At 41.3% G+C, this 15,412-nt stretch overlaps 1 protein-coding gene across 2 annotated transcripts in view; it reads left to right on the top strand.

Annotated features, from left to right (window-relative positions):
• Nucleotides 1–6,475, top strand: part of USP9X (ubiquitin specific peptidase 9 X-linked) — a 96,853-nt gene extending 90,378 nt beyond the window's left edge. For both annotated transcript variants that reach the window (XM_009089622.4, XM_018913490.3), the window contains exons 42-45: nucleotides 2,161–2,317; nucleotides 2,708–2,920; nucleotides 3,360–3,455; nucleotides 4,880–6,475. In XM_009089622.4, the coding sequence (XP_009087870.1) occupies nucleotides 2,161–2,317; nucleotides 2,708–2,920; nucleotides 3,360–3,455; nucleotides 4,880–5,014 (601 nt within the window). In that variant the 3' untranslated portion in view covers nucleotides 5,015–6,475. The remainder of the gene's footprint in view (nucleotides 1–2,160; nucleotides 2,318–2,707; nucleotides 2,921–3,359; nucleotides 3,456–4,879) is intronic.
• The last annotated feature ends 8,937 nt before the right edge of the window (nucleotides 6,476–15,412 follow it).

Below are 15,412 nucleotides of genomic sequence, written 5' to 3' on the forward strand. Positions count from 1 at the left end.
ACTGTTTCTGAGAACAGTCAGTTTTTCAGAAGTTTAATATAAAAGTAGGTGAGATAACACAAATGTCATCAATGTGCTACCTGTCAGTGTTTTAAAATGTCACTGTTTCATAGTAAGCAGTTATAGGTAGTATGGGATTTACTGAATCATTTCCAATTGTGTCTCATAGGACATTTCAAATATTTTCAGTGAGAGCACACTTGTTGGGTATGGGGGTGGACTCCTGTCCTTAGCTGTGGAAGCAGGCTGCTCATTTAGAATGTTACCAATTGCCTGGGCTTATTTTAGGAGAGACTCGAAGGAGGTAGTGGTCTGGCTTAACCACACTCCAGAATATGATGACTGAGTTGTAGGGATTTGGTAATTTTCTTTGTGGGATTTGCTATGCATATATAATGCAGTTAGCTTATATTATCTTCTTGATAAACAAATGAATGCTCCACAGAATGCTGGAGGATGGGCATACTTTAATAAATATGAAGTAAAACAATGGATTTTTAGGGTTGAACAGGTGAGAGAAATGGAAATGGTTGTTGGGGATAATGCTGTATTTGAAATAGCAGTGTATGAAGGAGGTGGAATGTTGTAGTGTGGCTTCCCTAGAGAAGTACATCACTCCATGTCCCTTTGCAGTGTCAGGAGTAGCCCTGCTCCATGGAATTCTGTTAGGCTTCCACAGAGGATATTAAATGGCCAGCTCCAGTCATTCACTACTTCTTCCTGCCACTTCTGGCCATAGCTTGAAGTACTTGTCTCTGTCCTGTTCTTGGTTTTGCTGTGTGTCCTGGTTTGAAAAGGAAGTGATTTTTTGGAAGTTTGGTGGTCAAACCAATAGCTGCTGAGATTTGAATATTGGCACCTGGTGTGGCCACCGAAGACATGGATACACCTCTGAGAACACGGGGTTAAAAGCAGAGAACTCTCAGGGGGAAGCTCTCTTGGTTCCAGTAGGTGAAAGAGGTCAGTTTGTAATTATTTCCAGAATCCCAGGGTGATTCAGTTTTCCAATACAGGTGTGCTGTGTTCTGGTCACATCTCACAGTACACACCAGGGAGAATATATTTTCATAGGGGTACTGGCATTGCACCAGCATCAAACCATGACACTGTGATAATCAGAGAGTTTAAGTGATCTTTGTCTTCTCTTCTGAAAAAAAACAAACAAACCAAAACCCAACAAACCACCACAAAACAGTGAAATTGTCCGTTGTAAATGGTGGCTTGTAACTGCTGGAAAGCAAGTCTGATCTGACCCTGGGCAGTGTGCATCCCTTGGGGCAGCTTGTCCTCTGGTACTGCAAGATCACTGCTGCTGTCCCTTGGCATCAGACCCACTCTTGAATTTCTCTTGATTTGACAGGTTCAAGTGCCAAGTTTGGAATGGTGCAAGTGCCATTAAATTAAATTACCTGAAGTAAAGCTCATCATTGCTTTACAGATGGAGCCTGGGCTGATGGCTTCCAGGTCTATGAGGAAAGAGGGCAGTTCTTTCCCTGCCATGAGTGTAGCTCTTTGAGACACCAGTGTGGGTTCTGTGCCCCCTCTGACTTTTTTTTCATAGCCAAAAGTGTGTCAGTTCTCAGTTCTTGCACAGTTTCAGGGTAGCAATTAATTCCTCTGCCCTGTTCAATAGCAGAAGGCACAAAAACTGGGCTTAGTTCCAGGGAATGCCCAAGTCCCTTTCTCATGCACAGATATATGTACCACTTAAATGTCCTCCCCTTCAGGGGAGCTGCATATAAAAGGGTGTCTTTGAGAAGCATACCTGAGTGAAAGTAACCATTCTGTTGAGGATTTAACTGTTCCAATTCTGTAAGGACCTACTGGGTTAACAGGGCTGATTTGTAAATGCAGTAGATACTTTAGTAATAAAATTGAACTGTTAACGCTGATTACTCTGACTAGAATTAATCATAATTACATTTTTTTGTATATCTTGTTCAGTTATATTTTTAGCATGTTTGGTAATTTTTAAACTAAGTTATATATATGACATGTCAGGTAAATTTTCTGATTTGAGAAAAACCCTTTTGGCTAACACCAGAAGTCAGAACATCAACTGTCCCTTTTGTAATTGCATTGTATATAGAGCCTTACTTCAAATGTTAAAACTTTTTAACACTTAAAGTTTTGTTGTTGTCCTGGTTTGTTTTTCCCTAGGATTCACAATGCACTTAAGGGAATCCCAGATGACAGGGATGGGCTCTTTGACACCATTCAGCGCTCGAAGAATCATTATCAGAAAAGAGCTTACCAGTGTATAAAGTGCATGGTAGCTCTCTTCAGCAACTGCCCTGTAGCTTACCAGATCCTTCAGGTGATACCTTTTATTCTGTTTCTTGCTGCTTTTTTCCCATTTCTGTGTTTAGTAAAACCCAAAACAAACCCCACCATTATTCAGTTTTTAACACCTCAATTAATTTACAACTTCCAGGGACAACTCATTTGCACCTTTTGTATGAGAAGGTCATTATAAGGGATTGAAAACAATCTGGTTAAATTCACACTAATTTGCAGCTGTGATGCAGCTGCAAATCTGCAGACTTAATTTCAAATTTGAAGTTTTCTTTGGAGAAAAAAGGATATTTGTGACTCCTCTAAAGATCAGCAGATAGGGTGGTGGTCTCTGACAGTATAGGAAAGGTAAAATGCTTCTTTTTTCAAGAACACAGGAAATAATTGTGAATTGTTCATTTTCCATCTGCAGAGCAATGGAGATTTGAAGAGAAAATGGACCTGGGCAGTGGAATGGCTTGGAGACGAGCTGGAGCGTAGACCATACACTGGCAATCCCCAATACACCTACAATAACTGGTCTCCACCAATACAGAGCAATGAAACATCAAATGGCTACTTCCTAGAGAGGTCACACAGTGCTAGAATGACTCTTGCAAAGGCTTGTGAACTCTGCCCAGAGGAGGTAAAGAATTCATTTGACTTTCAATTAAAATATAAAATGCTTCTGTAAATAATTAACCTTAGCAACAGTCTCCACTCATTTAAGAGGTAACACATTTCATATATACTTTATAAGTATGGAGTTAGGTTTTTATTTTTCTTTTTTTATTACTGTTTCTGTAGACACCTGTCACTTAGAGAATTAGCAGTATAAAATTGAAATTGACCTTTTGAAGTAGATTATGAATGAGTCTGTATTTCCAGTAATACATTGATAGAGGGAATTTTTATTTATTACAGTACAAGCTATAGGTGACAGAGTGGGGTGGAATTTTCTGTGAATGTCTAAAATATGACTCTAGCATGTCTGAAACAATCATCTGCACAGAGGATTGGTTTGGGTTAGAATAATTGTAATATGTTTTTAAAAAGTAAAATAAATGGGCTGTTTCAAACTTTAGGAACCAGATGATCCTGATGCCCCAGATGAACATGAGTCTTCTCCACCTGAAGATGCCCCACTGTATCCCCATTCACCTGGTTCCCAGTATCAACAGGTAAAAGCTCAGAGTTGAACTATTTATCCAGAGTTTCAGGTTTGCTTGTTTTTAGCATTTATGGTGACTTAAATTGTAGGCATTTAGCCAGAAGCATGTTATTGTCAAATATCATGTTTGGAAGAGTAAAGGTACAGCTCCATTTCAGCAGGAGCAGTTTCACCATCAGAGCTTCAGGTGGGAATTTGATCAGATCAGGGATTAATCATCCACAGAAAGAGCAGATGTAATCACAGCTTGGTGCATACTGAATTTGATTCTGTTATATTTATTGACATTGATAATATTTTGTGAGCTGCTTTTTGTTTTCAAATATAAAATCAAGTCTCAAGGCCTGAATTTGGATAAGTAGATGGCTTTTGGAAAAGAGCAGATGGCTTTGTGGCCATGTAACTTGTGCTATGAACAGTGATCTCTAAATTTCAAGTACATATAAAATCCAAATCTGTTTTAAATGGCTGCTTTGTTAATACTTTCCAGTGGAAAGCCAGATCTGGAAGAAATCATAACCAGGGCCTTCTTATTGAATTGACTAAATTATGGGATCCCTCGCTTAGTTGCCATATTTTGTTCCAATTCATTTTGTATATTCCAAATCTGCTAATTTAATTTCCTTTCCTGCCCAAATCCATTTTCCCCTTCATCTTGCTTTCCTTATTTGATGTTCTCAGCAGAGCAGTTGGTAAGTCATGCAGATTTTCCCACTCCTTCCTGAGCTCCCAAGTTCAGACACATTCGGTAACCTCACGATTGCCCTTGTCATGTGTTCACTTTCTTGCAAGAGATAGCATTTCTCACTAACACACACCCAATCCTCAAACTCTTGGTTTCTCCACAAACTCTGCAAAACAGCAGATAAATGAGGTGGTTTTGTTTGCCACATCTGTGTGAGACTTTTTTAATTGGGGTAGAGCATTTGCAGAAAACTGCTGGTCTAGATTTCATTCAGTTCTGTAACATTGAGATTTCCCACTTAAAAATTAAAGTATACTGCATAAACACAGGTTTGTTTTTTCCATTGTTTTAGGGAAAAAAAGTCAACCTGGTTGAATCTGTTAATAAAATATGTGCTCAGTGTAAATGTGGCAGCACATAGGCAACCTCTCTTGGTCTCCTTTTCTCCTTTCTTGCTGCTTTTGCTTTGCATGTAACTGTAATTCAAAAGCTGAGATTACTGTTTCAACTGATCCTTTTATCTTTACAAGTTGAAATTTTGTTTCCCTTGTGTGTAAATTGGCAAGGTAAGTGAAAGGTGTGACTCAAGGGAATGAAGCAGCTGGGATGTGTGTTCATACCATGTTCACACTAGAAGTTGGTGTGCTTGAGGATACTTCCCAGTGGTCTGAATGGAAAGGGGGAAAGCAGGGAGTCAAGAGACAGTCCACAGGGTTAAATCCCTTTGAAATGTGTGTGCTTTGTTGCAGAATAACCACGTGCATGGACAGCCATATACGGGCCCGGCAGCACATCATATGAACAACCCTCAGCGAACTGGCCAACGAGCACAAGAAAACTACGAAGGCAGTGAAGAAGTTTCCCCGCCTCAGACAAAAGATTAGTGAAATGCACATAATCAATTAACTTGCTCCATCAAGACTGTGCACCCAGGCCTTACAGTCCAACTTTTCTCTGTGTCTGGCTAATATTTAAAACTAGAAAAACTATTCCTAATCAACATGGAGTGGAGAGTCTATTCACTGTCTTATCTGCAGAAAATTGCTGTCAATATATAACCCGCCTGCAGTGGAAAGTGTATAGTGTTTTGTAATAAATGGCCTGATGCTAATGTGTAAATGGCAAAGGTGTATATAGTATATTAATGTTTGACTGTTAATTCTTGAGCAAGAAACATTTTTTTTTGTCTTGATGAGACTCACAGATTTACGAAAACAAAAAAATAATTTCTTGATATATCTGCTGCGCTCTGCAACCAGTGTTGCCTGCCTCACGGCAGTTGGATCAACTCCTTTACGAAAAAGCCTATCCATGTCAACCACAAAAATAGTTTCATGTTAATTCTTTGCCACTGGAGTCGATTTTACTATGAGCAACGTAATGGCTGGTAACCTTTTAATTATTTGGTTGATGTGGAAAATTGGTGATGTAACATTGTTTCTAGATCTTTTTTCATTGCCTTTTTCATTCTGGTATTAGGTTAATCACTTTGAAGCTATAGTTATGCTGTAACATTTAGCATGGCTTCACACCAAGTTAGTGTAGCCAATGAGGGGAAAAAAAAAAAAAAACAAGCGTGACAGCAGTTGTCCCAATGTGACAACTGTATTGCTCAGAACTTTTTCTTCTTACACCTAGACTATAAAATGGGGAGGGAAAATGTGACAAACAAGTGGTTTTCAGTTTCACATATGTTCCTCACATCTGATGTTTGACAGTTCTCTCTCTGGGTGGGATAAAGAACACTTAGTTTTCAGTAATAGGAATTTAAAAGATTTAAAACAAATATGCAAAAATTTGCTATGCCAGGATGCCTGGAGCATAATAGACTGTATTTGGTGTGCTTGTTTTGTTTCTTTGGTAGAGCTTATTAGATAAACTTCTAACACTTTCCTTCTACTGCATCCCAGTGAAGTGGAAGTCAACAAAATCACAGAGTACTTGTGAGTGCCACTGCACCAAGTTAACTTGCTGGTTTTCTGCTCGTTCACAGTTCTACTTGAAAGCGAGAATTGTCTTAGCTCTTTATCCATTATACAGAAAATCTTAACATTAGAAGCAGGGTTTAAATATAAAAGAAACTACTGGTTAGTCAAATACAATTCTGAGGTATCTCTATTCCAGAATAAACATTTGTTTAAAGACTTAAAGAAACGCATCAGTAAATACTGTATTTAAATGAAAATTGGTAACTTGAATGTGTGTAATTTTTTTGGAACCTGTCTAAAAACCAAATACCCCTGCAAAACAGATACAGCCCACCCTATACTATTTAAATATTTTGCTGTTTTATTTTATAGAAATTATTTTGCTGAATTCACAAATAGAATTTGATTTAAGAAGAATGTTTTGTCCTGTGGTGTGTGTTGTTTTTTGGGGTTTTGTTTTTTAATGGACTGCACAGAAAGGTGAATTCTGTGCAGTGGCACTATGCTGAATTCTGGAACAACAGTCACAATGAGATTCTGTGCACAAAAAAAAAAAAAAATTGGCCCTCAAGAATAAAATAATCAGGACAATTACACTGTAAAAGTTTCTTAATGTGATTTATCTTGTACTTTTTGTATGTTTTTATATATACATATATATATTTAAGAGCACAAGCTTGATGGTGTTTTTTACAAATTAGTTGATAGAAACAAAGCTGCTTATCAAATTAAAGGTCTGTAGTTTTGAAATGAACAATGGAAAATTCAATCCAAGTGCATTCTTAGGCATTTAGTGTAACAAGGGAGAGACACAGAAGATTTTTGAATATGCTGTGTAGCGATGATCACTTTTATGCTTCCATGTTTTTCCTAGTGCTCAAGTTAATTCAGATTTTCTTCATAGTTTTTTAGTAATACCATTTTACCTGGATTTAGTAAATTTGGATAACGTGTTCCCATTTATGTTTGGGGATGCTTGTTGGAGGTTTTAACTACAAAAATTCTACCCTGAGTTCTCAAGTTGAAATATTTATTTGGACCAGTAATTGTTAAACAGGCTATCTCAGAGGCGATTATTATGTATTTTGTACTATATAGGTAAAATATATAATGTGCTAGTTCAGCCTTGCCAAATGTGTTTGCTTTTAATAGTGCAATGATTGTAGAGACATGTCAAACCTGTGACACTTTAAGGCTGTGGCTTTCTCCAGCCATACCCAGCCCTGCCCCAGAATTGGGAATGGCTGCTGTGGCAGTTGTTTTCCTGGCAGCAAACTGAGGATTTTTTGCATCTTTGTGACATGAAGAAGGGTAAACCCATATTGTTTGCTGCAGCTGTTGCTTTTTCAACAGGCAGCTCCAGTGTAAGGTGCAATGTTTTCTTCACTCTGGGCAAAACCATTTTGAATTGTACTTCTTAACAAATACTGTACAAGAAAAAAGTTTGATATGCACGTTTCTGTCGCAGCATTTTGGCAGGTGACTTCAGGCAATGCACCTGGCGATACCTCGTTGGTGATGGCACACTCTAAAGCAGTACCCCTCAAAGTGCCTAAAGATTCAATTCCCCCATCACTGATTTCAGTCCTGTTTTCTGTTTAGAACAGTTTCTAGGGAATCTCTGGTCTTCCATAAAATGAGCCAATAAATAGTAAAGCAATTCCTCGTGTTCCTGGCGATGTAACGTGGAATACATGGAGACTGAAAATCCATAGGTGATGTTGAGTCAGGGTTAGTGTGTAGTTTGACCTTGGGGGAAATCCAAAACCTTACTGAGCAGAATTTCTCCATCTTGTACATTTGGATTGTGGTTGTTTAGTGACTAAATTCAGCTTTTAACACTTGCTACTGTCAGTGTTAAAAGTAGTACAGCCATATATAAAAAGAATTCAGTCACTGTTTGTGTATCAGTAAATGTACTATGTTTTGGTCACAGAGTTGGTCACCTGTGTTACCCCTTTGACAAGAAGGAGATGGCTCAGGGTTCTGTCAAAGCTTGTTTGTCCTGCAGGACCCAAACTTGTGGAAATGGACAAGCAGAACAGGACTCTGCTTGACTTGGAATTTTTCACATTATTTTCCCAGCTGACTACAAGCTCTGAAAATTTGAGTTCTTTGTTTTTCAAGCTTGTGTATCTTGCTGAAATCGAGCCAGAAAGAAATGAAATTCCCCCATTGACATTTCTTTTTTTATTTTTCTGAGTGGAACTTCAGACAACATGAGAGATTTGTGTTATCATATTTGCTATTATGCCTTCTCAGCCACTCTGTTGTGCCTAGCTTGTGTGTTTTAGCATATGTATCATGAAAAAGCACTTACAGTTCCAAAACTTCCTGTATATTTCCTGAGATCCAGGAGAGAATGAGGTTAGCCATTCTGCCAAAGCTAAAATGGGCAAAAATTGGCTGCTGTAGCAATTTACTTCATTTTTGATTTCAATAAATTTTGTCTACCTCTTAAGTCTTTTGCCAGAAATGAATAGGCTGATGAGCTGTGCCAGGGCAAAGTGGCTCCATGTTTTTGTTGGTGTGAGTTCCAGTTACTGGGCATTGCAGGGAAGCTTTCAGTGCAATGAATTTAACTAAAAATGAAGTTAAAGACTGACTGTATAAATTGGAGAAGTGGCGTGTTGGGAAATTAGCAGAGTAACAAATTAAGTATTTAAATATCTTAGTTAAACCTTGTTAGACCACACTTTCAAATCCACATTGAAAGCAAACTCTCTCCCTCATGACAAAAGACACACCTTTATTTTTGGGAGGCTGAGATGCTGATGCCAACCTCACATTTCTTAGGACAGGTGTGGGAGTTTCCCATTTGTGGCTCTGCTCCAGCACAGCATAATCAGGACAGCAGTGATTTTGGCTCTCTGTCTACTTACTTTTCATGCCCACCATCATGTTCATGATACCACTTTCCCACAGCCATGAGGTCTTGGGAGTGAAGTGTGCACCTGCCTTGCCTAGAGCCAGAGAGAAGAGGCGTTCTGGGAGCAGTAGGAAGTGTCTTGTACAAACCACGTGCTGCACCATGGTGCTGCACTGGCAAAGGTGAAGTGGAGGGGTCCCAGCTGCTTCCTCCTGCAGGATTCCTGCTCTCCTTGCAGGTGGTGTGGTGGGGAAGGTGACACCAAACCTCTCTTTGGAGCTCAGTGCATTCTCTCCTGGCTGGCAGCTGGGGTCAGAGTGAGCTCTGTGTGCCCTCTGTGCCATTCCAGGGTGTCCCTGTCCCTGCCTTCAGTGGGGTTGCCATGTCAGCACAGTCATTTGGCTCACACTTGCCCTCCAATCCAGACTGGAGGAAAGGCTTTAACCCAGCCTGAGCACTGTCGCTTTTCACACTGGAACTTCCTAAGATTCTTACCATAAATTTCCTTTTATTTCTAAGGTGTAAAGGTCTCCCTTGGGCTTTAAGTGTCCAGTAACCATTCCTGTGTCATTTATTCACAAGAGCAAGTGCACAGCCCCACCCCTGCAGTGTCTGTTAGGGGTAGGCTGTGTCTCGAAGTGTGTTAACAAGAGATTCCAGCCATTAAATTCAGACCTCCCCATCCTGCACTCTGATTTTCTAATGCAAGTTGTGGTGGATCCATGGATTTCTGCAGCATTTGTGCGAGTTCAGTTGATTTCAGCACTGTAAGAGTGGAAGTTGGTGATATGTTGGGGTCAAGCCAGCTCAGTCAGCGGGTGGCACAGAAGACAGAGCTCTTGTTTGCAGACAAATCAAAACAAGCATGGGGGAGCCAGTTTCTGAAGGAGAAAAACACTCCTGAATAAGGGCTAGCTTTTAATCAGATTTTTAAATACCCAACTCTGTATTTTTTAGCTTTAGAACTCCTTGAAGCCACTTTTTGATAATAAAACTGACCTACAGGCTGTTTCCTTGGAAGAATTTAATATAGCCTTAAATCATAGCAGCACAATTCTGAAATGACAGGGTCATTGTTCAGTGGTCAAAATAATGTGCAAAAAAAGGTCTTCTAGTTTTTAACCATTAGATAACCTTGAGTAATGAAAACAAGAGGAAAAAGGTTCCATGACTACATCCACAATCTGACCATAACAAAACATCCAGTGCAGGAAAATAAGATCATTCCCTTCTCTGTTTCTATAGTATTCAAAATGTCTGATAATGTTAATTTTTGTTCTTAATTTGCAACTGCTGTTCCAGTAAGTTGGTGTATTTTGCCCAAAGTGGTGTGAGCTGCACAGTCTGCATTTGCAGTAATGTCCCCTTTAGTCCACACCAGAGCAAAATGTTTAAATGTTTGGTTTTCCCCTATAAGCTGTTCCCTGATCCACATTTCTGTTGTGGTGTTGTGCTGTTCCTGTTTTCATACAATGCCCAGGGCTGGATGAATGCTTTCCAAGTGTGGTTTCACCTGAGCCATTAAGTGAGCAGTTCTGTTCCTTTGCTGTAGTGATACCTCTGTAGGTGCAGCTTTTAAAGGTATTATTGGCCTTTTTTGTAGCTTTATTTATTGAAATGCTGCTCAGTTCTTGTCCCTCACTCTTAAATTCCTGTCCATCATTTCTTGTGATTCTTTCTTACAGAGTTTTTCACTCTGGATTGCAAGGATCATTTTTATATTCAGAATTTTTGTATTCTCTTGGAATCAAATCCCTTCACTTGCCATGATGGTTGTTTACCTCCCGTTTTTACCCATACCTGCTGTCCTGCTGTTTGCTGCTGCAAGAAAAAAAACCCAAAAAACTCCACATTTGCCAGGCAGCCTGGAGACTTTCACAGTGCAGTAGCAGCAGCCACAGCCTTGACCAGGTGGGCTTTGTCATCTCTTAAATCTTCTCATTTATGTGGGATAGGAAAGCTTTGTGCTACTGATGGCAGTCTGGAATTCTAATAACTTGTAGCTTATTGGTTTTTTTTGGTTGGTTGTTGTTTGGGGTATTTTTTCCCTTAATTTTCTATATTGAACCATTATTCTACAGGTGAATAAAAGCAGTAGGTTTTGCTGGAATCTACTCTGGAAAAGAAGGCGGATTCAAAAGTTGGACACTTAATATACTTGATTGTATTTAAATATCTGGTAGGTGCTTTAAAGTCCTCAGAAGGTCTTCTGGAAGCAAATTCCAAAGCCTAGAAATGTGAAGATTAGTTCTTCAGGACTTACTGATACTCACCAATTCTATCTGCCTGCGCTGTGCATGACTGAGGACAGGTGAAATAGCAGAAATGGGAATGTTTTGCTGAAGGGAGAGGTCATGCTGTGTGAAATCCCTGGGGAGCTGGAGCTCTGCTTTGCCTGGCCCCTCACACCCCTCTGGCAGCAGCTGCTGAGCCTTTGTGTGAGACCTGTCCTGAACCACAGGGCTCCCCGGGCACCAGGAGCTGCTCCGAGCAGCAACTTCAGATTAAGTAGCATGTAAAGCATTTTCTATTCTTCTTCTTCTCTAAGATCTGTACCAAGTCTAATCCTCTGAGCAAATAAAGGCAGGGAGGGGGCTGAGTGAGGGCCTTGGCAAAGCTGCTTCTGTGAATCCTTTCTACCTCTTGTCGTTCATTGCCGGGAGCGGCTCCGGCCGTGCGAGAGCTGCCCCGGGCCAGGCCGAGGTGCACAAACACCTGGTGGGGCTGTTTGCTGGGCAGGCACTGCAGTCCTGCCTCCCTGGGGATAAATGGAATCGTTTGGGGTACCTGTGTTTGCATCCAAGTCAAGGAACTGGCGTTTTTCAGGTGGCACTGTGAGGACTCTCAAACACTTCTCAGCCTCCCTTGTGAAGTAGCATCAAATCCTCTCACATTTAATGTTCCCATAATGCAGAAATCGCAGGGAGGGACTTGGTTTTCCAGCTGTGTTGGTGAGGGTTTAGAAAGGGAGATGTGGGAATGTGAAAAGCCAGGATTCTGCAGATCAACCCAGGTGTTAATCTAGAACAAAAACATGTTACTGATTGCTACTGTGGTTGTGTGTAAGACTGAAATGCTGAAAGAGAACTGTAACCCTCCCACTCCAAGCCTGAGAGAGACCTGGCATTGGCATTCTGAACACTTCTGCAACCTGAACCAAAAACCTGCTGTGGGAATGTAGACTTACCATAGAGCTGTGGAAGAAAACTTCAATCGTGTCACTTCTCTCGGTCTTCAGAGCAGTCAACATGGTTTTGATGTAGGTTTTAGATTATGTATATATAAATCTGATTGAAGTACCAACAGCAAACCATAAATAAAATGTGGACTTAATTGAAGAACGGGCTAGTGGAGGCCTCTTGTGTTGAATTTATTAAAATACAATATAACCAAGTTGTTGGTGGAGGAGACTTGCTGCGATGAAGACAGGGAAATGAAGCTGGAGTTGAGCCAGGTTTGCTGCTGCCTCTGCACCTCCTGTAGCACCCACAGAGTGGTTTGATGGTGCTGTGGTGGCTGGAGAGAAGCTGGGAACGCTCCTGGCATCACCTTCGTGCCTGTGAGGGCTAGAGGCTCTGGGAGTGGTAGCTGCTGCAGGGACAGTGTCCTGTCACATTCCAGGCCAAGAGGAGCTGGTGCAGCTGCTGGGGATCTGCTGTGCCCCCTGTGCCTGCCACTGCCCCTTGCTTTGCTCTGCCAGAGAAAGGGTCGTCTCCCAAAGGAACATGAGGTGGGTCCAGTGGAGAGCTACTGGAAACCTCTGGTTCCCCAAGTTTGCTCTTGAAGATATGCAAATGAAAGTGGAAAACAGTGGCAAATTTCTGGGGATTTGTGGTGCTAACATGAAATAAAAAAAACAATTTAAAAAGGGCATTACGGAAGGAGGTGACACAAAAGGTTCCAGCTTGGCATGAGGAAGAGCTTTACAGTGAAGGTGGCAGAGCTCTGGAACAGCTGTGGAGTCTCCCTCTCTGGAGACATTCCAGACCCACCTGGATGCACTCCTGTGTCACCTGCTCCAGGTGACCGTGCCTTGGCAGGGGGATGGACTGGGTGATCTCCAGGGGTCCCTCCAACCCTGACACTCCTGTGGTTCTGTAACACCCGAGTTTATCCTTGGTCTGTTCAGTCCATGTCACCCATCTGAGTGGACGTGAATGTGAATTCTCTGGACATTGACATGGTGGCAAAACTGAGAATTTAGGGTACACTCTGGATGTATCCCAACAGATCACTGGGGGTGGGGGTTGCTGTAAACTGGGAGAAGAAAGCTTTTGATGAAAACAGCAAAAATGTAAAACAACTCCCACAAATGTTTCTGTTCTCACATTTCTCTCTGAGAATTTGTTAATGCCACAGGACAAAAAAAGCCATTTTTTAATTTAACCTCTGTGGAGGCTGTAAAGACTTATTGATCACCTAACTCCCTGAAACCTTTTATAATTTGGGCTCCTGTGGTTTTTACATTAGCTGAAAATACAGCCCAGAGCATTTCCCTTGGATTTGATAGATACTTACCTGGTGACTTCAGCACAACAGTCAGGATCATTATCTTGCTGCTGGAGTTTGTTTCCCTCTCTTCTTTTTGCAGAAACTCCCTGCATGGGTTTGCTCTGGCCTTTTTTCAGCTCACGCTGTTTCCTTGCATCTCCCTCTGCAGTGTGTGCAGGCAGTGGGTCCTCCAGAGCTGCTCCCTTTTCTGGTTTTCCAGGGCTGGGCAGTCAGGGTGGGCGTGGGGCTGTGGAAAGCCCCGGGGCAGTGACCCTCCGGGTGAAGTGACCCTCCCTACTGCTTCCCTGACCCTCCGACGGCTTCCACGGGGGTGCTGGCAGGGCACAGTGATGCTAATGAGGGTTCTCTTACCGGGAAGGAATTTGTGATGCCTGTCCATGTTTAGGTAGCACTTGGTGCTTCTCAACACACCCTTAAAAAAGTGTAAAGAAAATGCTGTTTGCTCTTTCAGTAGATGGAAATTTGAAGCCCTTCTAAAGGAAGGCTTTAGTGCTTCACTGGTAAGTATCTTTTTTTTTTTTTTAATTTTTTTTTCTTTCAGCAAGCAAAGCCATATACTGGAAATAATCTCTGAGAATTCTGCAGGAACACTTGACATCTTTCTTTAAAACAGTTTGCTTAATTTCAAGATTTCTGTAACTGTGCTAATCTTTATGCGAGGAAGTTTAGTAATATAATAAAAATCATTGTTGTTTTACTAATGAGCATGGCTTTGGTTTTTAAGTTTGACTGTATCTGTAGTAGCTCATGTCTTCTGTGCAGTGTTGGGGTTGGGAACTGAGATGCTCCTCCATGAAGTGAAGTATCCTGGACACGAACCATACAAGCAAATCGACTGTCATGCTGCTAAAACAGTTGGTTTGAGCAGGAGGTTGCTGATTATGATACACAATTAAAGCATAATTACAACACGTTACATAATTACTTCCACAGCACGGGGGCTGGAACTAAAAGATTTTCCAGGTCCTTTCAGCCCCAAACCAGCCCATGATTCCATACAATGAGCAGAGGGGTTAGAAGGAGGGCAGGACCACAGAAGGAGCCCTGTGCTTTCTACTGAACGTGGTTTGCATTGATTTTGCTTCATTTACGTCTGAAAGTGGTTTTTTGTTGGAGCTGCCTCAGTCGAGTCGGGACACCCGCCCACCTCAGGGCCAGGTTTGTGCTTTCCTGGGCTCAGCAGCTCCTCAGCTCCTGCTCCTCTGCAGTGTCCCTGGCTGGCTGATTTCTCATTTCTGCAGTGCAGGTTCGGAGGGAGCTCTGGCCGGCTCAGCTGAACCTGAGCCTGGTGCTCAGCCCATGCAGAGGACAGGGACTGGCTTAACTTCAGCCCCATTTTTATTTTCTGTTCAGTGCTATTACAGATCCTCTCAGCCTGAAGTTAAGTTTGGTAGGAACTCACCTGTATATTTTTATTGGTATTTTTAAAACTTTTATTGCATTGTTAATTGTCTTAACTTCCCCTGTCATGTAAACTGCTGGACTTCACCTCTATTCCACAGCTTAAATTAGACCTTTGGTTTAGAAAATTTGTTTACATACATAAATTTTTCATTGAACATTGGTTTCTTTAGAGCCTTTCATTGTTTATTTGCCTAATCTTACTCCCTCTTCCCTCATGTTTATTTTCAGAGACTTTGAGCACTGAAGGTGTTGGGGCTTGAGGATTTTGCCCCTCAAGTCTTCTAGTCATTTGCCAGGATCACAGTGGCTTTTTTAAGTTCATGTTGTTAACAGGAGACTGCACTGGAATAGTGGTTGCAACTGGAGTTTGGTGGAGGGAAACAATCTTTGAAATCCTCATATTACTGTGTGAATTTAGAGACTTCTGGCATTGCATCCTGTATGTTTACATTAAATGTGTTTGGAGCTGCATTAAACTCTGTAATATGGTACTTATCTATTTTTAATAAGTTGTATTAATTACTCCTACTCATGGGCTTGGTGCACTGACCCTGTGGCTGTGAACACCC

The sequence above is a fragment of the Serinus canaria genome, chromosome 1, assembly GCF_022539315.1.
Source record: "Serinus canaria isolate serCan28SL12 chromosome 1, serCan2020, whole genome shotgun sequence".
Classification (NCBI taxonomy): Eukaryota; Metazoa; Chordata; class Aves; order Passeriformes; family Fringillidae; genus Serinus; species Serinus canaria.